Source organism: Pan paniscus, chromosome 21 (genome assembly GCF_029289425.2).
Source record: "Pan paniscus chromosome 21, NHGRI_mPanPan1-v2.0_pri, whole genome shotgun sequence".
Classification (NCBI taxonomy): domain Eukaryota; kingdom Metazoa; phylum Chordata; class Mammalia; order Primates; family Hominidae; genus Pan; species Pan paniscus.
The window spans coordinates 40,941,312-40,968,398 of record NC_073270.2 but is presented as its reverse complement, the minus strand read 5'-3'; the positions used below and the strand labels follow the sequence as shown (position 1 = coordinate 40,968,398).

The 27,087-nt window shown below is 44.7% G+C and overlaps 3 protein-coding genes across 3 annotated transcripts in view; all 3 read right to left on the bottom strand.

The window, feature by feature from the left end:
- The window catches only part of MMP24 (matrix metallopeptidase 24), a 50,425-nt gene extending 41,878 nt beyond the window's left edge, over positions 1-8,547 (bottom strand). The window contains exon 1 of the mRNA XM_034947074.3: positions 8,302-8,547. Within this exon, the coding sequence (XP_034802965.1) occupies positions 8,302-8,547 (246 nt within the window). The remainder of the gene's footprint in view (positions 1-8,301) is intronic.
- A 222-nt stretch (positions 8,548-8,769) lies between these two features.
- On the bottom strand, positions 8,770-17,580 carry LOC103783901 (metallothionein-1L). Its single transcript, XM_008957380.5, has one exon. The coding sequence runs from the start codon at positions 17,387-17,389 to the stop codon at positions 17,231-17,233; it is 159 nt and encodes a 52-aa protein (XP_008955628.1). The 5' UTR covers positions 17,390-17,580; the 3' UTR covers positions 8,770-17,230.
- A 204-nt stretch (positions 17,581-17,784) lies between these two features.
- The window catches only part of PROCR (protein C receptor), a 45,428-nt gene continuing 36,125 nt past the window's right edge, over positions 17,785-27,087 (bottom strand). Inside the window, exon 4 of the mRNA XM_008957221.6 lies at positions 17,785-19,518. Coding sequence (XP_008955469.1) covers positions 19,508-19,518 — 11 coding nt within the window. The 3' untranslated portion in view covers positions 17,785-19,507. The remainder of the gene's footprint in view (positions 19,519-27,087) is intronic.

Genomic DNA, 27,087 nt, shown 5'->3' with positions numbered 1-27,087 from the left:
TGACTGTAGGTGTATGCCACCATACCCAGCTAATCTTTGTATTTTTTGTAGAGATAGGGTTTCGCCATGTTGCCCAGGCTGGTCTCAAACTCCTGGGCTCAAGTGATCCTCCCAGCTTGGCCTCCCAAAGTGCTAGGGTTACAGATGTGAGCCACCACAGCCAGACCAAGTCTCAGTTTCTTAACTGCAACAGGGAGATGGTTGAACTAAATAACCTGTAAGTCATGTTAAAAAGTTCCATTATTTTAGCCTAAGTGGATTGACTGTGAAGCCGATCTTCTGGTTCCTCATTGCCTGTCTTAAAGTCCAAATTCTTTAGTATGACACAACAACCCTTACAATGTGATGCCAATGCACCTTTCCAGCCCTGTTTTCTTTTGTAGAGATGGGGTTCTGCTCTGTCGCTCAGGCTGGAGTGCAGTGGCACAATCATAGCTCAATATGACCTCAAACTCTTGGTCTCAAGCAATCCTCCAGCCTCAGCCTCCTGAGAAGCTGGGATTACAGGCGTGAGCCACTATGCCTGGTTCTGCCAGCCTCATGTTCTGTCCTGTACCTTCTACCCTTTATTGCTCACCTCAAGTACCCCAACCTCTAGCTATACTGACCTAATTGTGTTGCCTGAGCATATCCTGCAGAGTCCTGCCTCTGTGCCTTTATTTTATTCCCTCTCCCTAGAACTCCTTTCCCATATGTACTCTGGCCTCCCCATGGTGCACTACTTCAAAATGCAACTTGAATGCCACTTCATCAGGGAGGGCTATCTGTCCGGGGTTAAATGGACTTTCTATGTGCTCCCAATGGCATTATATGTATCCTCATTTATAGCATATTTTGTATTACATTATAAATAATGGTTTACATGCCTGTAGTCCCCTTTGAACTCATCCTCATGGAAGTTACAGCCGGTGGGAGAGATAGACATGGAAATACTAAACATTTCATTACAGTGGTGATAAGTGGAATGAAAGAGAAGAACCAGGAGCTACAAAAGTGTGTGGCAGGAGATGTAGGCTGTGATATCAGGGATGGCCTCCCTGAGTACATGACATCTCAGCTGACATCTGTGAATGAACAGAAGAGGCTAGGTGAAGGCTGAGAATGAGACTCCAGGAAAGAGTACCTTACTGAATTCCTGAATGGGAAGGAGCCTGTATATTAGAAAAAGAGAGGGAAGGGCAGGGTGACTGGAGTCTAGTGACCAATGGGAAGAATGGGTAGTATAAAAGGAAGTCAGAGAGATGGGAAGGACTCAGTCATGCAGGGCCTCATCGGCTTCATTAAGCATGTTTTTGTTTTTGTTTTAGACAGGGTTTTGCGCTGTGGCCCAGGCTTGAGTGCAGTGGTGTGATCTCTGTCCACCGTAGCCTCAGCTTCCTGGGCTCAAGCAATCCTCCTGCCTCAGCCTCCCAAGTAGCTGTGACTACAGGCACATGCCACCACACCCAGCTACTCTTTGTATTTTTTTGTAGAGATGGGGTTTTGCCATGTTGCACAGGCTGGTCTCAAACTCCCGGGCTCAAGCGATCCTTGTGGGTGCTGCGTCCAAGGGAGTTTATAATATTGTTCTTTCCATTTTCATATGCATTTGAAAGTTTTCCATAATAAAACTAAAAGGAAGAAGTGATAGTAGTACAGTAATAATAGTATAATCTTTGTCCTAAGAGTCATTTTAAGCAAGGTGAGGGTGGGAGTAAGGTGATCAGATTTTGGTTTGTTTTTAATTTTTTTTATTATTCAATATTTCAATCATTCAGAAAGGCATAAAATAACAATATATATTGGAAAATCACCAGCCAGCTTTGTCAAACATTAGTTTTTGCCATATAGGCTTCAGATATAACTGACTCCTGAGTGGACTGATTGATTGATTCATTGATTGATTTTTGAGACAGAGTCTTGCTTTGGCTGGAGTACAGTAGTTCAATCCTGGCTCACTGTAACCTCCGCCTCCCAGGTTCAAGTGATTCTTGTGCCTCAGCCACCCAAGTAGCTGGAACTACAGGCATGTACCACCATGCATAGCTAATTTTTTGGTATTTTTAATAGAGATAGGGTTTCACCATGTTGGCCAGGCTGGTCTCAAACTCCTGGCCTCAAATTATCTTTATACATACATATGTATAAAGAGAGAAAGGAGTAAAGAACAACTCCTGACTTTCTGGCCAAGTACTTTTGGTGCCCTTTATGCCTCGTAAGTGTTTGTGGCATAGAATTGAGTCTTTAAATTACTGCTAACAGGCAAGGCCAGGGCTCATGCCTGTAAGCCCTTTGGGAGGCCAAGGTGGGCGGGTCACTTGAGCCCTAAAATGAGTACTCGCCCCTAAGTTGTGCTAAGAAAGCTTAAAAGCATTCAGGGCAGGAGCCAGCAGCCAGAACAACTCAAGAACAAACTCCAGTCCCTCCACTTCCTCAACATGGCTCTGAGCAGGTCGCTCCTCTGCTCAGAAACCTTTAATGACTCCCCTCAGCCTTTGGACAAAAGCCAAATGCACAATCTGCTCTCAGCCTCCCTCTCCAGCCTCTTCTCCTTATACACTCTTACTGGAAATAGCAAGTAACTTGATGATCCAGGCATATCAAATTATCCACTGTTTCCTAAACATGCCATGCATTTTTGTGGAGCCATGGTTCATATTTTTTATTCTGCCTGGACTGCCCCACTCACCCTTCTCCATCATTCTCCTCCCTCAAAGGTTCATCTCAGATACCACCTTCTTCCTGAAGCATTCTCTGGCTTCCCGAACCTCAACTGGGGAACCTCATCTCCTCCCTCTTCGGTGCTTCCCGGCACCTTGTTATACCTCTAGCATGCATTCATTTATTCTTCACAAAAGGTAGCGACTTTTGTGTGCCAAGCACTATTCAAAGAAGTTGATGGGGATTAGATAACAAAATTAATTTTAAAATATTTATCACATGTCCAGAATGTATCATGCACTGTGCTAGGTACTGAGGAGATATTGGCTGTGGTTTGTTCTTCCTGTTTTGAGTTCAAACAATACCATACTATAGGGCTAGGCATTTCCTAAGATTAGTCTTTTGGGTACAATTATAATTTACTTTTATTAGTTCTAAAAATACCTCTTTCAAGGACCAGAGTAGGACATACTTGAAAGTAGAAAAGACTGGCTAAAAGGCTACAATAATAATCCAGAACAGGAAACTTGTATAGTGGGCAGAGTGCTGAGCCCAAGAACAGAAAACCTAGCTTCTGTTCTTTGCTTTAATTTCTTTTTTTCTTTTGAGACGGAGAGTCACTCTTTTGCCCAGGCTGGAGTGAAGTGGCACAGTCTTGGCTCACTACAACCTCTGCCCCCGGGGTTCAAGCAATTCTCCTGCCTCAGCAGCTGGGATTACAGGCATGCACCACCAGGCTCAGCTAATTTTTGTATTTTTAGTAGAGATGGGGTTTCACCATGTTGGCCAGGCTGGTCTCAAACTCCTGACCTCAGGTGATCCACCTGCCTCGGCCTCCCAAAGTGCTGGGATTACAGGTGTGAGCCACCATGCCCGGCCTGCTTTAATGTTTATGAGCTATGTGTGGGTCCTTAGACAAGATGATAGGCAATTCACATCATCTTTGAGTCTCCTTTTACTCACCTATAAAATGAGGACAATGTCTTCCTTATCTACCTCATGGTATTGTTCCCAGGACCAAATAGGGCCACATACACGGCATATGGGAAGTGCAAACACCTTACAAATATAAACAGCTATCAAAGTAATATGAAACCCCACAGTAAAAATAAGAGAAAATGAATTAAAAATACAGTAGACTAGATCCAGCTTATGTAAAAGGGAAAACTTCCTAATAGTGAGTTTTTTTTTTCCAGACAAGAATGAAGATATACTGGAGGCCATGATCACAATGAAAGAATATTTTGATTTGGGAATACGTTGGTGCTTCTTAGTAGGTCACTGTCTTACCCCTCCAATCATTCGGGGTCAATCTTCCTTGACTACAGTTTCAAACCAAAGACTGTTCTCCATCTCCTCAGCACAAACCACTGAAACCAGTCTCAAGGGCAGGAATCCATAAGTCCTGGGTCTAGGAGTCACACTCTGTTACTTATTCATGTGGCCTGTGATAATTGACTTGTCTCTTTCATCCTGTTCTGATCTTCCTCAGAATCAAGTTGGAAACTAGGAAGGCCAGAAAAGTATTTGAGGAGCATTCTACTCAGCAAATAAGAGAAGTGGTGCTTTTAATAAATCAAATGAAGGAAGCCAGTTAGAGAATCAGTGGGACCTCTTGATGTGTAAGATAAAAAAGAAAGACTAAAGAAAGCATAGGATCCTGTTTGTTGAGCTTCAAGGGGTCCGGGGTTGGGGGGTGTGGAGAAAAAGAAAGCAAAGGAGAAGATAGACTGAATAAAAAAATTTTTTGGCTTGGTAATGAAAGATCATAGATACGAAATGAAAAATCAATGATAATGAAAAATGCTTTCAATTTAGAAATCAGGAGAACTAGGAAAAGTTCTACAGTAGTTCCGAATCATCTACTATCACGTTCTGTGCCCTTGGGCAACTCAATTAAAGAAGTATCTAGTAAGTGCTGTAGTAGGTACTGGGTGATCTCTAAGGTCACGGTTATCTCTCAATTTCTTTCTATTGATGCCACTACCATTAGATGACTACCTAAAGAGTTCTGAAGGAACTCAAGGGTGAGCTTGTGGAACCACTGCCAAAAGGAATAGCCTTGATTTCTACCGAAGGAAGTACAAGTTGGCAATGAGTCCCATCTCTAAGAAGGGTTTTAGAAGGGGGCTTGGAGCCCCATGCCCATGAGTGCCTATTTCAGATCCATGTAACTTTTTGAGATAAAGGATAAAGAGTAGAATCATTGATTGCTCATTGAATACTTAATGATGAGCATTGAGAATCAGGGATTTTGTTCAATGTAAAAAAATAAAACATTTTGGTCGAGAAAGCCTTGCCTAAGAACCAACCTTCCTCTCCCCAAAAATAATGTTTAACTATTAAAAAATAAATAGGGCTGGGCACGGTGGCTCACACCTATAATCCCAGCACTTTGGGAGGCTGAGGAAGGCGGATCACTTGAGGTCACAAGTTTGAGACCAGCCTGGCCAATACGGCGAAAACCCTTCTCTACTAAAAATACAAAAATTCACCGGGCGTGGTGGTGCCTGCCTGTAATCCCAGTTACTCAGGAGGCTGAGGCAGGAGAATCGCTTGAACCTGGGAGGCGGAGGTTGCAGTGAGCCGAGATCACCCCACTGCACTCCAGCCTGGGCAACAGCACAAGACTCTGTCTCAAAAATAAATAAATAAAATAAATAAAAATAAGTAAATAAATAAATGACAAACTGGCTGGGGCTGCCTTAAAAATGTTTCCTGGAGAAGAGAGAAGAAAATGACAACTAGAGAAATCAGGGAAAGTTTACTGGAGAAGCAGGGCTTGAGCTGAAACTTTAAGGAAAGGTTTCAAATGAATGGGTAGGGGTGCAGAAGTAACTATGTGACAATGTCCAGAGAAATATGGGCAGCCTGTCTAAGGGTAAAGGAGAGATGAGCTTGTCGAGTAAGGATGCATTATCAATAAGCAGTGGGAAATACGGCCTGCTAATGGAGGGGCAGGGTGGAGTCAGACTCCAGAGGGCTTAAAAGACAGAAAGAGGAGTAAGCAAGATTATCTGCTGGCTTAAAAGCAACAATATTTCTATAAGGTGTCAATCAAGTGATCCCCTAGTGTTCAGTGAAAGGATAATTAGGCACAAATTATTGAGAGAAGCAGTGGATATAATTTGTCTATCTTTCAGGAAGTTTTGGACAATGTATTAGACATTTAAAATGGAGTCATTGTCAAATTAAGGATGATGTTTTTGTCACTTAGAAAACAATAGATAGATATAAATGGTCACTTCCGTGAATGAAAGGGGATTAAGAGTGCAGGGGGCCCCAAGAGACCATGCTGGGACCTGTCTCACTTAAATTTTTTATAAATGATCCAGAAGAAATAGAGCAAAGTGAAAATTTCAAGACTTCAGATCATATTAAGCCCTTTCAGACGGGTAAATGCTATGCCAAAAGAGAAGGAAGGAGGAAGAGGTGGAGGAAGGGAGAGAGAGTGAGCGAATGCTTGAAGGAAGTTACTGAGTGCAATGCAAGATGGCAGACAAACGTCAAGGTGGAGAAATGTAAGGTAATGCACTCCGATAAAAATAATCCACATACAGGGTGTTGTGTTCCAGGCTATCAGTTTTGACCCAGGAAAAGGCTCCGGGAGCTATTATAGATTGTTCCCTAAAGGCAGTGGCCTAGTGTGTTGAGATCAGGAAAGCTGACAGAGGGAAGGGGGAAGCAGGATGGGACCAAGAGAGCAAAGAAGAAACCAACCTTCCTTTATGCAAAACCGTAGGGTCCTGTATCTGGAGACAATGGTCAAGTTGACATCTATTGAAAATTAGGGCCAAAAGGTATCTAGAAAAGGACAACTAAAATGACCCAGAGAATGAGTGTGGCTATTCTAGGGGTCTCGTGTCATAGGGGGAAACTTAAGTTTAAAAAGACAAAGGCTAAGAGGTGGAATAATCAAAGCCTATAAAACTGATACAGGTAAGGACTAGCTTCCTCTTAATGCTTGAAATATTGTAGGAATAAAAAAGTTTCAGAGTTGAGATTGTCTAGCTCTATCTCTTTATGTTAGACATGGTGAAATTCAAGCCTAGAGAGGGCAAGGAAATGGCTCAAGGTCACACAAACCAATGGGGGCCAAGGTCAGATCAGAGCCCAGGCCTCCTTAATCCCAGGCCAGGGTCTTTCCACCTCATCCTGTGCACTCAGGCAGTCTAAAGCAATCTTTCTTCTAGGGTATAAACTTAGGAAATGCATTACTTTAACATGTGATAAAACACATGTGAAAACACAAAGAGGCTAAGGAAAGTTTCCACAACAAGTCAACCAGCAATTATAAAATCTTTGGAGGACAACTGCCAACTGGCACTAAAGGTTCTTTTACACACCATATCTTTTTTGTTGTTTTGTGGAACCTGTAACCCTTTGAGAGGCTGAAGAAATCTAGGGGTCCTCGCCTAGAAATACACACATTTGCACTTACAAATTTGTACGCAATTTCAGTGCACGTATGACCCCCTGAGCTCCATGCCCAATTAAGAATATCTCTTGAGGCAGATTCTTCTAAACAAACAGACTGCCTGCTTCAACAAATATACTCCATCTCTTAGGGTGGCTGAGGCTATCACTCTGATTTTCCTCAGCAAAACACCATTGTCCCAACATCATTTATTAGAATATTGAAGTCCTCTAGGTTGGAAGATACTAGAGAAATTAGTCCAACTGCACCCCCCATGAGATATAGGATAAGGTCATGGGTAAATAAGGGGAGACTAGAGTCAGCCTGCCTAGGTTAGAATTCCAACTCCATCACTCACTAGCTGTGTGACCTTGGGCAAGTTACTTAAGCTCTTTGAGTCTGTATCCCCATCTGTAAAATGGGGATAATAATTGCAGCTATTTCATAGAGTAGTTATGAGGATTGAATTGGATAATTCGTATAAAACATAGCACCAGGCCTGGCACATAGTGAGTGTTCAGTAAATGCTAGCTGGCATTATTGTGATGATGATGTATGCATCCATGCAAGCATTATGCATGCCTCCATCCAATCCCCTCCGAGAGCTTTTATTTGCACATGCCAGTGATGAGCAGCTCGCCGCCTCCTAAGCTGGTTGAGCAGCTCCAATTGTTACAAACTTCTTCCTATATCGAGCCCAAATTTGTCTTCTTGCAACCCCCACTCCCGCTGGCCCTAGTTCTGCCCTGTGGGGCCAAGGTAGAACAAGTCTATCCTACCTCCACCTGACAGCCCTTCAGCCACGAAGACAGTGATCGAGTCCTTCCTCCGCCCTCCCCCTCCCCCTTCTCCAGCTTGAACATCCTTGGTTTCTTCTCCCAACCCACAACAGACTGGCTGCGCTTACTATTTACTCCGAGGCGTTGTACGGTTTCCCTCACACATAGTCATGCAGGCCACACACCCCACTGCCAACACAACAAACCCGACCCTCGTGCTCGGCCCCCGCCCGCTGCCCCTGTCCGCGGTGCTGAAGCAGCTCCCGGCCTCGGCGGCCCTTGGCGAGGCCCTCCCCGGCCCCCGCCCTGGGCCGCGCCAGCCCGGACCCAAGGCGTGGACCCCCGGCGCGCCGCCTCCGCGACCTCGGCAGTAGGTGCGGCCCGGCCCAGGCCCGTCCCCGGTGCCGCCCCCCGCCCTGCCCGGATGCCCCGAGCCCGCGCCCCGGCCCCGCGCGCCAGCCCCACCTGCCCGGCGAAGGGCGCCTCCGCCTCGTCCGCCCGCGCCACCGCCACCGCCACCGCCGCCCGGTTCCCTGCCCCCGCCGCCGCCGCCGCCGCCCGCGCGGCGCCCGGGAGGCAGCAGAGCGCGGGCAGCAGCAGCAGCAGCAGCCGCCCGGGGACCCGCCAGCGGCTCCAGCGCGGGGCCTGGCCCGGCGGCGGCGGCGGCGGCGGCGGCCCCGGCGCGGCGCGGCCGCCCCGGCTCCTCGGCATCCCGGCGGCGGGGCCCGGCCGCCCGGCTGCGATGGCGGCGGCGGCGGCGGCGGCTCCGGCCGGGTCCTCCCGCTGCAGCCGCTGCGGAGCCGCCGAGTCACGGCGCCGCGGACACGCGCCCGGCCCGCCTGCCTTCGCCGCCTTCGCCGCCGCCGCCGCCGCCTCGGCCGCCAGCGCGCCCCCGCCTCCGCGCGCCCCGCCCCGGTGGGGGGCGGCCGGGGGCGCGGGGGCAGCACCCGGGCGGGACCTGCGAGGGCAGTGGCTCCCCGACCAGCCCTAGGGCAGGGGCCGCGGAGCGGCGCTGGGGAGGGGGTTGCAGAGGCTGAAAGAACAGTTCTAGAGGCAGGGTCCGAAGGGGTGGAACTGGAGGTCGGGGTCTGGGGGTAGCCCCGAGCAGGAGGGGGAAGAGGCTAAATCAGTAATCCTGGAGGTAGAACAACTGGATGGCCCTGGGGGAACATATCCGGGGTTGGGGGTCCGGAACCCTGGGGAGAGGGTCCTAGGGAGTGGCATTGGAGGAGAGGGGGCCTGAGAGGCAGCCTGGGGGAGGAGACTGAGGAGCGGCTCTGGGGTAAAGGCGGGGTTCGAGAGCAAGCTAAAGAAATAGCCCTGGGTCTGAGAGGGTGACTCCGGAGAGGGAGCTCTGAGTGGCTCTCCTGGGCCGGGGTGGTGGGGAAAAGGGGTAGAGAAGACCTGAGGAGCGTTTAAGAGGGGGCATTCCTGGGAGACATTAGGTGAAGTTGAGGTGAAGCTCAGTCCCTCACCCCTAGAGGGAAAGAGCTCATCCAGCTGGGAAGATCATCTTTCATCCAAAACAACCCATATTTATCAAGCGCTTTCTATTTGTAGGGCTCTGGGCTACTTGGGATGCTGAAAGGAAAAAAAAAAACACCCAAAAACAAAAACAAAAAAGAGAAGGCCGATTTCCTGGAGTGCAGAGGTTTACAGCTTGATGAGAAAACATAAACGCAAAGAAAAACAGAATGGCAAACACCACGTGTCAACAAGGATACAGGCGGCTGCTCCAGGGGTCAAGGGAGACCTGATGAGGGGCTGGGGAAGTTAGGAAAAAGTGTAATGGAGGAGGGTGGGACTCTAGCTAGGACCTGAAGGAAAGGCTGGATTTAAACCAGGGGAGGGGAGAGGAGAGGGCATTTCAGGCAGGAAGTTGAGGGTGTACAGGATGTGCCTGAGGCGGCAGATAAGTTTCTCTGGAGCACAGAGTTCCTATAGGAAAGTGTTGGGAAGTGAGGGAAGTTGTACAAGACAGTGAATGCTAGGATAATAAATTTGGGTTGTGTTCTGAAGGAAAATGGGGGAGGGTGGTCATTAAAGGTTGTGTGTGTGTGGTGTGTGTGTGGTGTGTGTGTGTGTATGTGTGTGTTTAAGCAGGATGATGTGTGAAAATAGTATTTTATGATTACGTGGTAATTTGGAGATGAAAAAAGGGCACAGGCTTTAGCGTCAGACCTATGTTCATATCTTGGCTCTGTTCCATTTTTATAAAATGATGCTACTATTACTGTATAAGATTGCTTTCAGCATGAGGTGCTTGACACTTAATAGATATTCCATGTTAGTTCCCCTCCCAGTGGAGAGAATAATGACCAGAGGAGGCAGAGAGATTGGTTAGGAGACTAGTGTAATAGTCTAAGTATAAGGAAATAAGGATAACAATAATAATTAACATTTATTGAGTGCCTAATACATACTAGTTACTGGGCTAAGCACTTTCCTGCACGATATCTCATTTAATCTTCATAGATAAACCCTATGAAATAGATGCTATTATTACCCCTAATTTAGGATAAAGAAGTGGAAGACTCTGAATAAGTTTGCCAAACTTGCGTGATTCGTAAGTGATAGAGCTGGATCGATTTGACTTCAGAACCCATTTTTTTCTAGGATGGGGGTGAGAAAAGAGACAGATTTAAGAGACAATGGGCATACAAGAAGAGGGAAAGGAGTTTGGAGTGATGGCAAATCGAGAAAGATGGATGGTAGCATCTTCACAGAAACGGAGTCCTCATGTGGAGGAACTGGCTTGAAGGAGGTGACAAGGAGCTCGGTTTTAGACTTGCTGAAACTGGGGTGACCACAAGATCTGTGAGATGGGTATGGGAATGAGTTCTCGAAGAAGGTGGAGAATGGATATTTTGGACACCTTCAAGTAAATATGGTAGTTGAAGCTGAAAGCAAAGAGTTGAAGAGAGCAAAAGGCCAAGCGTTCCATCCTGAGACATACATATTCAGAACCTGAGAAAAGTCAAGCCAAAAGTGAATCTAAAGATTGTCCAAAAAGACTGAAGAATCAGGATTGTGGAGTATCACCGGAAAGAAGAAGAGAGGTTCAAAGAAAAGGAAGGAGTTGGCTGGGCGTGGTGACTCACACCTGTAATCCCAGCATTTTGGGAGGCCAAAGCAGGCGGATTACATGAGTCCAGGAGTTTGAGACCAGCCTGGCCAACATGGTGAAACCCTGTCTCTGCAAAAAATACAAAAATTAGCCAGGCATAGTGGTGCACACCTGTAATCCCAGCTACTGAGGAGGCTGAGGCCTGAGAATCGCTTGAACCTGGGAGGCAGAGGTTGCAGAGAGCTGAGATTGCGCCACCGCACTCCAGCCCAGTAACAGAGTGAGACTCTGTCTAAAAAAAAGTGAGAGAGGAGTTGACAGTCTCAGGGAAATCAAAGAGACTGAAGACTGTATTAACACCATTGAGGTGAACAGCTCACAGTCCCGGTAGGGAGATGATAGAGACAAATCATTGTGGTTACATGATGAGTTATGACACGAATGAGAACAAAGTGTTGTGGAAACATTGAGGCAAGAGCAATGAACTGCCAAAGTTGGAAGGTTTGGGAGGGGATATATTCCAGAAAGAAGAAATAGTATATTCAAAGAATGAAGGGGAACAGACTGGACTGAGCTCTGTCTTATTCTTCTCCTTTCCTCTAATACCAAATGCTTGTGGAACTGCCGATGATGATATAGCGCTGTGGTGGTCCACCTTGACCAGCTCCCAAGGATGGCGGATGTGAATGGCAGTAGGTATTGATGATAAGGAAAGAAGAGGCTGATAGAAGTCAATGGTTGCTTATAAAATGGATCCCTAAGATAGTCCTTAGTAAGAGGACGGTCCAGAGACTGCCGTGAAATCAGTTCAAGAGCAGGTTTAGAAGGTTTCAGAGCAACACCCCAAGATAGAATCACTGGAACTCTGACTTTGCAGCCTCCAGTCACCATGATGAGCATGGGATAAAATGGAAACAGCACTTGACTTAACGTCGGATACCTGATTCAAGCACTGGCTCTGTCACTGACTTTTGGTATGCCTTTCAGCAAGTCACTTCATTTATTTGGGCCTTGGTTGCCTCATAAAATGAAATGAATGACCTCTGTCTTCTCCACTTCACTGGAAAGACCACATGAGTGGTTGGAATTCACTTAATGAACTATATGGTAAACTGACCAGCTGCTAGGAAAAGCTTTTTATTATTATGATTATTATTATTATTATACTTTAAGTTTTAGGGTACATGTGCACAATGTGCAGGTTTGTTACATATGTATACATGTGCCATGTTGGTGTACTGCACCCATTAACTCGTCACTCAGCATTAGGTGTATCTCCTCATGCTATCTCTCCCCCCTCCCCCCACCCCACAGCAGTCCCCGGAGTGTGACGTTCCCACTCCTGTGTCCATGTGTTCTGTTGTTCAATTCCCACCTATGAGTGAGAACATGCAGTGTTTGGTTTTTTGTCCTTGCGATAGTTTGCTGAGAATGATGATTTCCAGTTTCATCTATGTCCCTACAAAGGACATGAACTCATCATTTTTTATGGCTGCATAGTATTCCATGGTGTATATGTGCCACATTTTCTTAATACAGTCTATCATTGTTGGACATTTGGGTTGGTTCCAAGTCTTTGCTATTGTGAATAGTGCCACAATAAACGTACATGTGCATGTATCTTTATAGCAGCATGATTTATAGTCCTTTGGGTATATACCCAGTAATGGGATGGCTGGGTCAAATGGTATTTCTAGTTCTAGATCCCTGAGGAATCGCCACACTGACTTCCACAATGGTTGAACTAGTTTACAGTCCCACCAACAGTGTAAAGGTGTTCCTATTTCTCCACATCCTCTCCAGCACCTGTTATTTCCTGACTTTTTAATGATCACCATTCTAACTGGTGTGAGATGGTATCTCATTGTGGTTTTGATTTGCATTTCTCTGATGGCCAATGATGATGAGCATTTTTTCATGTGTTTTTTGGCTGCATAAATGTCTTCTTTTGAGAAGTGTCTGTTCATATCCTTCGCCCACTTTTTAATGGGGTTGTTTGTTTTTTTCTTTCTTTTTTTATTATTATTATTATACTTTAAGTTTTAGGGTACATGTGCACAATGTGCAGGTTAGTTACATATGTATACATGTGCCATGCTGGTGTGCTGTACCCATTAACTCGTCATTTAGCATTAGGTATATCTCCTAATGCTATCCCTCACCCCTCCCCCCACCCCACAACAGTCCCCAGAGTGTGATGTTGGAAAACCTTTGACACTGATAATCTTAACAAGAAATATTATATTGGGGCTGGCGCAGTGGCTCAAACCTGTAATCCCAGCACTTTGAGAGGCTGAGGCAGGTGGATCACCTGAGGTCTGGAGTTCGAGACCAGCCTGGCCAACATGGTGAAACCCCATCTCTACTAAAAACACAAAACTTAGCCGGGCGTGGTGGTGCACTCCTGTAATCCCAGCTACTTGGGGGCTGAGGCAGGAGAATTGCTTGAACCTGGGAGGCAGATGTTGCAGTGAACCAAGATTGTGCCACTGCACCCTGGCATGGGCGACAAGAGACTCTGTTTCAAAAAAGAAAAAAAAAAAAAAAGAAAAGAAAAGAATTATGATATTGGCTGGGCACAGTTGTTCACACCTGTAATCCTACCACTTTGGGAGGCCAAGGAGGATGGATCACTTGAGCCCGGGAGTTCAAGACCAGCCTGGGCAACATGGTGAAACTCTGTCTTTACAAAAAATAAAAAAAAAAAATTTAGCTGGGAGTTGTGGCACATGCCTGTAGTCCCAGCTACTCGGGAGGCTGAGGAGAGAGGATCACTTGAGACCAGGAGGCAGAGATTACAGTTAGCTGTGATTATGCCACTGCACTCCAGTCCGGGCAACAGAGCTAGACCCTGTCTCAAGAAAAGAAAAAAAAGAAATGTTATATCAGTGCCTGAGCTCACTGTAGATAAACTGGGTCCCCTCTTCCCTTCACCTCCTTTCATATTTATTTATATATTTTGAGATGGAGTTTTGCTCTTTTGCCCAGGCTGGAGTGAAGTGGCACGATCTTGGCTCACTGCAACCTCCGTCTCCTGGGTTCAAGTGGTTCTCCTGCCTCAGCCTCCTGAGCAGCTGGAATTATAGGCACCCGCCAACACGCCCGGCTAATTTTTGTATTTTTAGTAGAGATGGGATTTCACCATGTTGGCCAAGCTGGTCTCAAACTCCTGACGTCAGGTGATCCACCTGCCTTGGCCTCCCAAAGTGCTAGAACTACAGGCATGAGCCACTGCACCTGCCCTCATATTTCTTTATTCAACTAATATTTATTAAATATCTTTTTGGTGCTAGATACTGTGAGTGGGGCTAGGGATGTAAAGAAGATCAAGTTATAGTTGCCTTCTTTAGGAAGATAGTTGGTTGGGAAGATAGACAATTATCCAGATAACAAGATAACATAATATGTGCTATAATAGAGAAATGGGAGTAGGGAGGAGGGAACAACTGACTGTCTAGAGATGGCAGGTGAGACAGACCTAGAGTGACCAGCAGGAGTTTGCTATGTAGAATGGGAGGGAAAACTATGTACAAAGACAACAGATATGTATGGAGACAACAACCATTTACATACTAATACAAAGACATTATTTTCTTTTTAAACTCTCATTTTCTCATGAGAGTACTGGGTAGTTTTCCAGGGCTTCATGGCACATTATACAGATTGAATGAGAAGTAAATAGGATAATACAATTATCTTATATTAAACCAGACATAAAACAGATTTTCAAAAAGGCAAAACAGTAGCATTCCTCTCACTATTTTTTTTTGTTTCGTTTTGGAACAAAACAGCTAAATTTTTATTATTTTTTTAAAATAAAAATGTTATGTTAACATGTTTATTATTGTTATTTTAAATGAATTAGTATGTAAATATTTAACAATTTCTCAGTTTTGATACCTAGTGTGATAATTATCAATAGATAGAATCCACATAAACAAAAGTTATTTGGAGTCCTGAATTTTCAAAAGTTATTTGGAGTCCTGAAATTTTTTTTTTTTTTTTTGAGACAGAGTCTCGCACTATTTCCCGGGCTGGAGTGCAGTGGCGAAATCTTGGCTCACTGCAACCTCTGCCTCCCAGGTTCAAGCGATTCTCCTGCCTCAGCCTCCCAAGTAGCCGGGATTATGTAATAGGTGCCCGCCACCACACTTGGCTGATTTTTTTGTATTTTTAGTAGAGACGGGGTTTCACTATGTTGGCCAGGCTGGTCTTGGTCTTGAACTCCTGACCTCATGATCTGCCTGCCTCGGCCTCCCAGAGTGCTGAGATTACAGGCATGAGCTGCCAAGCCCAGCCTGAATGTTGTTTTTTTTTTTTTTTTTTTTTTTTGAGACAGGGTCTCACCCTGTCGCCCAGGCTAGAGTGCAGTGGCACAATCATAGCTCACTGCAACCTCAAACTCCTGAGCTCAGGTGATCCTCCCACCTCAGCCTTTCAAGTACCAGAGACTACAGGAATGAACCACTGTGTCTGGCCCTCAATACTTTGAGTGTAGAGAGGGTCCTGAGACCAAAAGGCATGAGTACTCTGTTCTGGCCAGAATGACCCAAAACAGAGGAGCAAAATGATAACGTTTGATTTCACTCAACAAACAAGTTCAACAAATACTTACGTGAAACACCTATTTTGTGTTGAACATTATTCTAGGTGCTGGGATGATAGAGCTTTGAACAAATCTAATAACACTTCCCGCTTTCATGGAACTTAAATTATAATGGAGCAGGCCGGGCGTGGTAGCTCACACCTGTAATCCCAGCACTTCGGGAGGCGAAGGTGGGCAGATCACCTGAGGTTGGGAGTTCAAGACCAGCCTGGCTAACATGGTGAAACCCCATCTCTACTAAAAAACACAAAAATTAGCTGGGCATGGTGGTGCACATCTGTCATCCCAGGTACTCAGGAGGCTGAGGCACGAGAATCACTTGAACCCGGGAAGTGGAGGTTGCAGTGAGCTGAGATCGCACCACTACATTCCAGCCTGGGTGACAGAGTGAGACTCTGTCTCAAAAGAAAAAACAAAACAAAACAAAAACAAACAAACAAAAAAACTGGGGTGACAGACAACGAACAAAATAATTTAAATATATATATGTAGTTAAACAGCATTTTTTTTCTGTTGAGAAAAGCAGGATTTAGGACTTGAAACCTGAATGGTGTGTGTGTGTGTGTGTGAGAGAGAGAGAGAGAGAGAAAGAGAGAGAGAGAGAAAAAAAAAATTTTGGGATGGAGTGGCCAGGGAAGGCCTCAGTAAAAAAGTGAGTTTTTTGTAAAGATCTGGAGGAACAAGGGAGTGAACCATGTAGATATCTGAAAGAAATGAATCCAGGCAGACGGAACAGCAAGTGCAAAAGTTTTGAGGCAAGAACGTGCCTGGTAGGTTTGAGGAAAAGGGTAAGAATCACTGTGGTTAGAGTGGAAGAGAGTGAGAGTATCAGGAGATGAAGGTTATGGAGGGAAGGGTGGTCTACATGAGAGAAAAAACTGATGGGGCCGGGCATGGTGGCTCATGCCTGTAATCCTAGCACTTTGGGAGGCTGAGGTAGGACAGTCTCTTGATCCTCTCACCTGATCATCATCTGTCATCTCCTGATACTCTCACTCATCACTTGAGGCCAGGAGTTCAAGACACCATCTCTACCAAAAACAAAAAAAAATTACCCAGGAATGGTGGGGTACACCTGTAGTCCTGGCTACTTGGGAGGCTGAGGTGAGAGGATTGCTTGAGCATGGGACTTTGAGAATGTAGTAAACTATGTGATCATCATTGCATTGCACTCCAGCCTGAGCAAGAGTGAGACCCTGTCTCTGAACAAAAACTGATGAGAGGTTCTGAGAGTGGAAGAGACATCTTCTGGCTTATGTTTTAACAGAATTACTTTGGTTGCTGGGCTGAGAAAAGGTTTTAAGACCATACCAGAAAGGCCAGTTAGGAGGCTATTACAATAATCCAAGTACAAGATGATGGCGGCTCAGACCTGGGTCCAAGTAGAGATACAGAGATGTAGTTGGATTCTCATAGACTTTGATTTTTAATTTTTTGTTTTTTGTATTTTGTATTTTTTCCCTTTACACTTTTTTTGGATTTTTTTGGAATCATAGATTTTGAAAATAGAGTTGGCAGAATTTGTTAATGGATTGGATGAGGTATGAGACAAAGCGGAGAGTCGCATTACCAATTACCAAACTTTTTTTTTCAAGTCAAAATTGTTTTATTGTCATTCACATATTTAATATGAAAAGAAATGCAGCAAATGGCTCAGGGTTGTATTAAGGAAAAAAAAACAGGTTGTTCTATTAACATCTGGGAGAAGAGCTGTCCCCACATCAGACACAGCAGCTGCACGCCCCTTTGCAGACACAGCCCTGGGCACACTTGGCACAGCCCATGGGGCAGCAGGAGCAGCAGCTCTTCTTGCAGGAGGTGCATTTGCACTCTTTGCACTTGCAGGAGCCACCAGTGGTGCAGGAGCAGTTGGGGTCCATTTCGAGCCGCGGTAAGGCTGGAGATCTCAAGCGATAACGGAGAGACAGCAAGGCGCACGTGGACGGCGTGTTCACCAATTACCAAACTTTTTGACCTGAGCAACTAGAAGAATGGAGTTGCCATTATTTGACACAAAGAAGACTGCAGGAGGGACAAGTTTGAGTAGAAATATGAAGAGCTCACCCAAGTGGATGTGGTAAGTAGGCTATTTTGATATTTGGACCTGAGTTCAGGAAGAAGGTTGAGAGTGAAGTAGGAATTTGGAGGTTTTCAGAATCAATATAATATGTAAAACCCAAGGGACTGAAGAAATTACTTAGGAAATGAGTGTAGACAGAAAAGCAAAGAGTTCCAATGACTGGATCCTGGGGCAACTCTAATACTTAGAGGTTGGGAAAATGAAGAGGAATCAGCCAAAGACACTGAGAAGGAAGAGCCAAAAAGAAGAAAACCAGGAAAGTGAGAACTCCCGGAAGCCAAGTGAATAAAATGTTTTAAGAAAGAGAGAGTAATCAACTGTGTCACACAGATCAAATAATATGAAGATGAATAGATGGTAATTAGATTTACCAATGTGGAGGTTGTTGGTGATCTTGAGATGTTTTGGTGGAGTGTATGGGACAAAAATCTGATTGGAGTAGGTTCAAGAGGAATTGAAAATGTTGAGTATACAGGATATAGCTTTTTCAAGAAGTTTTACTACAAAGACGAAGGAGAAAATGTGGCAGCTGTAGGTGGTAGTGGAGTCAAAACAGACTTTTTGTTTGTTTTTAAGATGGGAAACATAACATTTGTATGTTGATTGAGACTGATCCAGGAGAGAGGGAAAAATTGATGATGCAGGAGAGAGAGGAGAACTGCTGAAGCCATGCCCTCGAGTAAGCATGTGTATGAGTGAGGAGGTTGGCTATGAGCTAGGATAATTCCTCCATAATAAGAGGAAAGAACAGGACTTTTAGCAGTACAAATCTGGTACCAGTGTGGAGAAGAGCTTAAAGGGAGAACTTGCATTTGTTGGTTACTTACTTTTTGTCTAGCATTATGTTAGATGCTTTCCTCACAAGAGTTCTTTTTTATTTTTACTTGTATTTTTATTTTTTTCCAATCGTATTCTTTCTAATTATTTTTATTTTTTTAGAGACAGGATCTCACTCTGTCACCCAGGCTGGAGTGCACTGGCGTGATCATAGCTCACTGCAACCTCAAACTCCTGGGCTCGAGCGATCCTCCCACCTCAGTCTCCTGAGTAGCTGTGACTACGGGTACATGCCATCATGCCTGACTAATTTTAATTTTTTTTTTTAAATGGAGGTCTCACTGTGTTGGCCATCCATGGCCAATATAACAGCCATGTAACAGTCACCGTGCCTGACTGCAGCAGTTCTCAATGTATGAGGAAAGTGGGTTGTGACACTGTTGTAATGAGGCAAGAAAAGTTAGGAACTGAACTCAAGCTGCTGAAGATCCAAGATACTGTGCTCTTTATGCTCTGCAAAACTCCCCCACCCTTGCCCCTACCCCCACCAAATTGCATTGGCCTCTCATTGCAGATGTCAGGATGCCATCCATTTGGATAGGAAGAAACTGACACATTGGCTCAACCATAGGGTAGAGTTGCTTGTTTCTTATAAAGGAAAGAAAGATTTGAGTGGTCGTAAGAATCTGCAGTACTAGGCAGCTCTTGGTGCTGGAGGGCCCTCGCCCTGAAGCCAGGCAAATTTACCCAAAAGATAAAGACATAAAAAGAAAATGCAGGAACAAAGAAGAGTGACATTCTTTATTTTTTATTTTATTTATTTATTTATTTATTTATTTATTTATTTGAGACAGAGTTTCGCTCTTGTAGACCAGGCTGGAGTGCAATGGTATGATCTCGGCTCACCGCAACCCCTGCCTCCCGGGTTCAAGTGATTCTCCTGCCTCAGCCTCCCGAGTAGCTGGGATTACAGACATGCACCACCACGCCTGGCTAATTTTGTATTTTTAGTAGAGACGGGGTTTTTCCATGTTGGTCATGCTGGTCTCGAACTCTCAACCTCAAGTGATCCTCCTGCCTCGGCCTCCCAAAGTGCTGGGATTACAGGAGTGAGTCACTGCGCCCGGCCAGAGTGACATTCTTAGTAGAGATCTGAAAGGAAATATAAATGAGAGGGTGGCTGGAGAGCACAGTCCAGCTTAGGAAGTCTCCTTGACCTCTCTCCTCCTTCCTCTGAATTCCTATTTCAGCAGCTAACAGTCAATGAAAAGCAATTTACCTACATCAAATCACTTAATCCTCACCACTGTCCTGTGAAGTGGATTCTAAGGAAAGGGTGAGAGAAGTGACCTACCCCACGACACACCTAAAAAACAGCAAAACCAGGAGTAGAACCCAAGTGCCTGACACTAAATTCATGTCCTTAACCCTTGGTGCCTTTGTTCATTCATTAATTACCTCAAAAATTCTGTAAACATTACTCAGAAGCCACTCTGTGGAAGGTACTGGGGCAAGTGAGGCCGTCTTCAGGTTAAAAAAAAAAAAAAAAAAGATAAGACTTGTGCACGTAAAAGGCGTGACAAATAACCACAAAACATTACACCATTCTATAGGATTTGAGAGGGGAGTGAGGTCACTCTGGCTGGGGATATCAGGGAGATCAAGGAGGGTTTCCAAAAGGAAGTAGCATTTGAGATGAGTCTATATAAACTGGTAATATTTTAAAAGCTAATAGTTTTATATGCAATATACACGGAACATTACCACACACGTGTTCAAAAGTTACAAGCAATGGAAGACTGTGTGAAGTTTTAATTGGCAGAAAATGGGGGGTAAAAGGCCGGGTGCTGTGGCTCACGCCCGTAATCCCAACACCTTTGGGAGGCTGAGGCGGGTGGATCACTTGAGGTCAGGAGTTTGAGACCAGCCTGACCAACATGGGTGAAACCCCGTTTCTACTAAAAACACAAAAAAATTAGCCTGGCTTGGTGGCGCGTGCCTGTAATCCCAGCTACTCAGGAGGCCGAGGCAGGAGAATCTCTTGAACCCAGGAGACAGAGGTTGCAGTGAGCTGAGATGGTGCCACTACACTTCAGCCTGGGCTACAGAGTGAGACTCCGTCTCAAAAAAAAAAAAAAAAAGAAAGAAAGAAAATGGGAGGTAAAGGCCTGGAGGAAGGAAAAGGTCTGATTGTTCAGGATCTAGAGAAGGTCCCAGTCCAATCCCCCGACTCAGTCTCAATGTCCAGCCCCAAATGACTTGAGAGTATTTCTTACTCAGGTTTCTCCCTTAAAAGCATATTCAAACCAATGCATACAATGGGACACTATGCAGCCTTTTGTAATTTTTTTTTTTTTTTTGAGATGGAGTTTCGCTCTGTCGCCCAGGCTGGAGTGCAGTGGCACGATCTCGGCTCACTGCAACCTCCACCTCCTGGGTTCAAGCAATTCTCCTGCCTCAGCCTCCCGAGTAGCTGGGACTACAGGCGCCCACCACCACGCCTAGCTAATTTTTTTGTGTTTTTTTAGTAGAGGCGGGGTTTCACCGTGTTAGCCAGGATGGTCTCGATCTCCTGACCTTGTGATCCACCCGCCTTGGACTCCCAAAGTGCTGGGATTACAGGCGTGAGCCACCGCGCCCGGCCCAATGCAGCCATTTTTTAAAATGAGGAAGTACTTACGAATTTATGAATAATTAGGACATTATTTCCAAAATGTAATGTTAAGTGGTAAAAAAAAAAGGCAAAGGTGCAGAATCCTGGATATTGTAGGCTACTATTTGTGTAATAATCGGAAAAAAGAATACATGTGTGTGCATGCACTTGCTCATTTACACATAAAATAGGGACAGATACCCAAGGAACTGATAATAGTGCTTACTTCCTGGAGGGAAGCTTAAGTGGTTTGAGGACAGGGTGGGAAGGCAATTTTTATTTTTATTTTTTAATTTTTTTTAATTATTTTATTTTATTTTATTTTTTTGAGATGGAGTCACACTCTGTTACCCAGGCTGGAGTGCAGTGGCACAATCTCGGCTCACCGAAACCTCTGCCTCCTGGGTTGGAGCAATTCTCTTGCCTCAGCCTCCGAAGTAGCTAGGACTACAGGCAAACACCACAAAGCCCAGCTATTTTTTGTATTTTTAGTAGAGACAGTGTTTCACCATGTCAGGCAGGCTGGTCTCGAACTCCTGGCCTCATGTGATCTGCCTGCCTTGGCCTCCCAAAAGTGTTGGGATTACAGGTGGGAGCCACCATGCCTGGCTGGAAGGAGATTTTTCTCACTGTATACCTTTTTGTATCTTTTGACTTTTTAATCATGTGGATATATTATCTCTTCAAAAAATAAGTACAAGCTGAGCTTTTTTTTCCCTTTAGTATTGTATGTTCTCCAAATGAACAAGCTGAGCTTCTAAAAAAATAAGTGTAATAGTCTCTAAAGGCCACTCCCTGAAAAGAGGGCTTATATTGCAAAATACTGGTATACAGTGAAAGCAGTAACAGTTCACTTAGGTTTCAAAAATTCAGGCCTTCATCTGCATAGCCAAAAAAAAAGCAGAAATAAAGCAACAAACTATAAACTAGGTAAAATATTTATTATTTTTTAACATAAAACAGCTGTTATAAACCAATAAGAAAAAGACCTATGACCCAATTCAATAATGGCGAAGGACTAAATGGGCTTCATGCAAACAGAAATATAAATGGACTCTTTTTTTTTTTGAGACAGTCTCGCTCCGTTACCCAGGATGGAGTGCAGTGGCATGATCTTAACTCACTACAACATCTGCTTCCTTGGTTCAAGCGATTCTCATGTCTCAGCCTCCCAAGTAGCTGGGACTACAGGCACATGCCACCATACCTGACTAATTTTTTTGTGTTTTTTGTAGAGACGCGGTTTTGCCGTGTTGGCCAGGCTGATCTGGAACTCTTGGCCTCAAGTGATCCATCTGCCTCGACCTCCCAAAGTGCTGGGATTATGGGCGTGAGCCACTGTGCCTGGCCTGAACAGACTCCTATAATAATTTTTTAAATGACCAACCTTGTTTGTAATTAAAGAAAGGCAAATTAAGACAATCAGCCACTGCTTTCTTAACGTTATCAGACTGCAAATACCAAAAGGTTGGATACTACAGAGTGTTAAAGAGGGCATGATAAAACAGATACTCCTCCATACTATTGGAAGAGATACAAATTGGTTTACTCTCTTCAGGTCACCAACTGGCAATGCCTATCAACCTTGAAAATGAGCATACCTTTGACCCATCAATTCTAATTCTGAAATTTATCCTAGATAGATATCCTTGCATAGGTGCAAACACAAAATTATTTGTAGCAAATTATTCAATTGCCTCATTCTTTGTAATTACAAAACACCAAAATCAACCTAAGTACTTTCCAGTTGGAGAAATTGCTACATCTAAACTGAGGAATACACTGGGAAGAAGTTGAAAATGGTGTGGCTGTGTATTACTGTTACGACAAGACCTTGATTTAGCCCCTTCATTATCTCTTACTTGGACCGCAGTAATAACTTCCCAGCAGGTCTCCCTGCCTTCATCTTGCCCTCTTGCAGGACCTGCTACGTAATTTGCAGGGCCCGGTGCAAAAATGAAAATGCAAGTCTCCTTGTTAAAAAAAAAAATAAGAATTTCAAAATGATGACAGCAGAACATTAAAACAAGCGTGAGGGCCCTTCTAAGAGGGGGGCCCTGTGTGACTACAGAGGTCACAAGCCCATGAAGCAGGTCTTGCCCCTTGAGTGTCACTTGGACACTGGCTGCCCATGTGACATGCTGCATCCTCTGCCTGGAACATCCTTCCACCGCCATCTCTTTTTCTCTATGATGTACTACACGCCTGCCAATAAATAACTCTAATGTGACCTCCTTTGGGAAGTTTTCCCAAAGTCTTACAAAGTTCTTACTCAAATCACTCTTTCTTCAGTACTCCCCTAGCTCTTGCACATAGTTTTATTAACTCTTTATCGCAGTGTTTGTTTTCTCTTGAGACAGAGTTTCACTCTTGTAACCCAGGCTGGAGTGCAGTGGCATGATCTTGGCTCACTACAACCTCTGCCTCCTAGGTTCAAGCAATTCTCCTGCTCTCAGTCTCCCAAGTAGCTGGGATTACAGTTGTGCACCACCACACCCAGCTAATTTTTAAATATTTTTAGTAGAGATGGTGTTTCACCATGTTGGCCAGGCTGGTCTCAAACTCCTGATTTCGGGTGATCCTCCTGCCTCAGCCTTCCAAAGTGCTGGGATTACAGGCGTGAGCCACCACGCCCAGCCGATCACAGTGTTTTTATAATTATTTCTTTAAAAGTTTCTCTCCTAGAGTTTCTGCAGGGCTTGGCCTATGGATTATGCTTTGTTTGTTTTTTGGGTAACTCTGGCACCTCATACATTACCTAGCACATGGGAGTTGAGAGAATGAATCAGCTGGAGTGGATGTATTTGGATGGGTGTGTTAAAAAATCAGCCATATATTGCTTCACAGTTACACCTCATCTTCAGGTTGTTAAATCTGACTGGACTCTTAATTTCATAGAGGCCAGCAGGTCCTGATGACTGGTTCTTCATTCCGGGAGCCATAGAATAGTATCAGACAGTCCCTTGAAGGGGTGGGAGATACCTGGACCTGAAAATTTTGGAGGCTCCCGCAAGCCATTTACACCTATCTCTGAATCTCCTTACACCTTTCACGCTTTTAAAATGGAGGTGCAATCTCATTAGGGCCCACTGGCCCCATCAATCAGTGCCAGGTTCCAGGAACCCAGTAGTTTCAGATTGCCCCCAATCCTTTGCAACACTGGTTTTCAAATGGGGTATGCAATTGCCGTAAAGTAAATGAAGGCTTGGTAAGCGGTACTCATGCATGGATATATTTAAGGAAATTCATTTCCAGATCCTCAACTTCCAGATGTACTCCACCTGAGAAAGTTCCTGGGGTTGAGGCTCCAAGCCGACTTTTTCTTCATAATTGTAGTTCTGCTAGTCTTCATAAGAAAGGCCAGGCATGGTGGCTCACGCCTGTAATCCCAGCACTTTGGGAGGCAGAGGTGAGTGGATCACCTGAAGTCAGGACTTCAAGACCAGCCTGGCCAACATGGTGAAACCCCGTCTCTACTAAAAATACAAAAATTAGTCAGGCACAGTGGCGCGTGCCAGTAATCGCAGCTACTGGGGAGGCTGAGGCAGGAGAATCGCTTGAACCCTGGAGGTGGAGGTTGCAGTGAGCCGAGATCACACCATTGCTCTCTAGCCTGGGCAACAGAGAGAGACTCCATCTCAGAAAAAAAAAAAAATGGAAAAAAGAAAAGAAAGAAAGGCATATATCTGGCCCACCCTGAATGATACATTGCACGGAGCAATTAGAAAAAAGTTCAGAACTGGGGACAGTTAAAAATACAAGATTCAGAAAATAGCCTTCTATTATCTTTTAAAAATATGTATATATTTTTGTTTGTTTGTTTTGAGACAGGGTCTCGCTCTGTCGCCCAGGCTGGAGTGCAGTGGTGCAACCGTAGCTTACTGCAGCCTCAATCTCCTGAGTTCAAGTGATCCTCCCACCTCAGCCTCCCAAATAGCTGAGACTACAGGTGTGTGCCACCACACCCACCTAATTTTTAAAAATTTTTCATAGAGATGAGATCATACTATATTGCCCAGGCTGGTCCTCAATTCCTAAGCTCAAACAATTCTCCCATCTTGGCCTCCCACAGTGTTGATATTACAGGTATGAGTCACTGCACTCGGCCTAATTTTTTTTTTAATTTTTATTTATTTATTTTCTTAGAGATGGGGTCTTGCTCTGTTGCCCAGGTAGAAGTATAGTGGCATGATTATAGCTCACTGCAGCCTTGAACTCCTGGGCTCAAGCAATTCTCCCACCTCAGCCTCCCAAATAGCTAGGACTACAGACACACACCACCACACCTGGCTAATTTTTAAATTTTTGTAGAGATGGAGTTTTGCTATGTTGCCCAGGTTGGTCTCAAACTCCTGGGCTCCAGTGATCCTCCAGACTCAGCCTCCCAAAACATTTGGATTACAGGCTTGAGCCGCTGTGCCCAGCTCACATTATTTATCAAAATTATTTTAAGTGGTATGTGAGCAAAAGACTATGAAGACCACTGGTTCAAGACCATAGGCTATGGTGGCCTTTAGGAGGTTTTCTAAGAGGTAGTGGCCTAGTCTTCTCCACCTCTAGTCCTCTGAAACTGAATCTGTTTCACTAGGCAGACCAAAAAAATCATCGTAGACCAAGAAAGTCATCGCACTTGATTTCTTTGTAATTACCACCATGGTTGACCAGTCTTCTTTTTGAAATACACTTCCCCTGACTTCGGCATCATTGCACATTCCTGATTTTCCCCTCCTTGGCCCCTTGTCCTAAGTTTTTGCTAGCTCCATCTCTTCCAGTTGACCTTTTAAATTCTGGAGTTTCTCAGGGAAGTTATAAGCCTTCTACTCTTTCTATTATTTTCTAAGAAATGTCATCCATGACCACAGTTTCAAATATAATCTGTATCCCAACAACTCCCAACTTTCTAGCATAGACCTTGCTCCCAAACTCCTAAATCTGATTGCTTATTCCACATCTATACCTTAATGTCTCGTGGGATTCCCGAACTGCAAAAAGCCAAAGCCAAGTTCATATTCTTTCCATTCAAAATGTCTTCCTCCTCTAGGCTTCCCCTGCTTAGTAACAGTGCTCTATCTGCCCAGTTGTTCATGCCAGAGACCTGGAAGGCATTCTTGATGTCTCTTTAACCTCCCCCATAGCCAACCAATAATTTATTCCTATGAATTCTACTTCATGTAAGATTTCCCTAAGCCTCCAGGCCAGGCTACATACCCTTATTCTATACCCTCATATAGCACCTTGTACTTCATAGTATTTATTCAAACTGTAATTAAGTAATTATTTTGTGTAATTCTGTCTCCCCCTCTACACCATAAGCTCCATGAACACAAGGACAATACCTGCTTATTTCTGGCATATAGTAGGCTCTCAATTAATATTTGTTTATTTTTTTTTTGGGATGGAGTCTTGCTGTATCACCCAGGCTGGAGTGCAGTGGTGTGATCTCGGCTCACTACAGCCTCCGCCTCCTGGATTCAAGCAATTCTCCTGCCTCAGCCTCCCGAGTAGCTGGGATTACAGGTGCGTGCCACCATGCCCGGCTAATTTTAGTATTTTTAGAGGTGGGGTTTCACCATGTTGGCCAGGCTGGTCTTGAACTCCTGGCCTCAAGTGATCCACCTGCCTCGGCCTCCCAAAGTGCTGGGATTACAGGCGTGAGCCACCACGCCCAGCTGAATATTTGCTAAATGAACAAATGTAAGCACTATTTATAGTGTCGTAGTCTTTGCAGTGTTGTGTAGTGTTCTGCTGTGTGTTTTTGTGATTTAAAACCTATTGCTATGTTCACGGTAGGGGGCAGCAGAGTACGCGGATACTGAGAGAGTCCAGTACTCAGTATTAAAAGGGCAACTTCAGATAAATGACAACCTTTCTGAGACTATTTCCTTCTCTGGAAGTCAGGGTTAAGTCTCCTTCCCTTGGATCAAAAGAGATAAGCAGATGTAAAAGGGCTTCACTGCAGGACAAACAGGAGAGAATGTGATTAGAGTCAGTTAAGATAAATATTTGTTGAATAAATAGACACAGAGCAAGAGGATTTTGGCTATACGACTGTGGAACAGATTGCAGTA

What these genes read in the sequence shown, in the direction of transcription:
- LOC103783901 (XM_008957380.5), bottom strand. Translation starts at nt 17,389, where the DNA reads ATGGACCCCAACTGCTCCTGCACCACTGGTGGCTCCTGCAAGTGCAAA.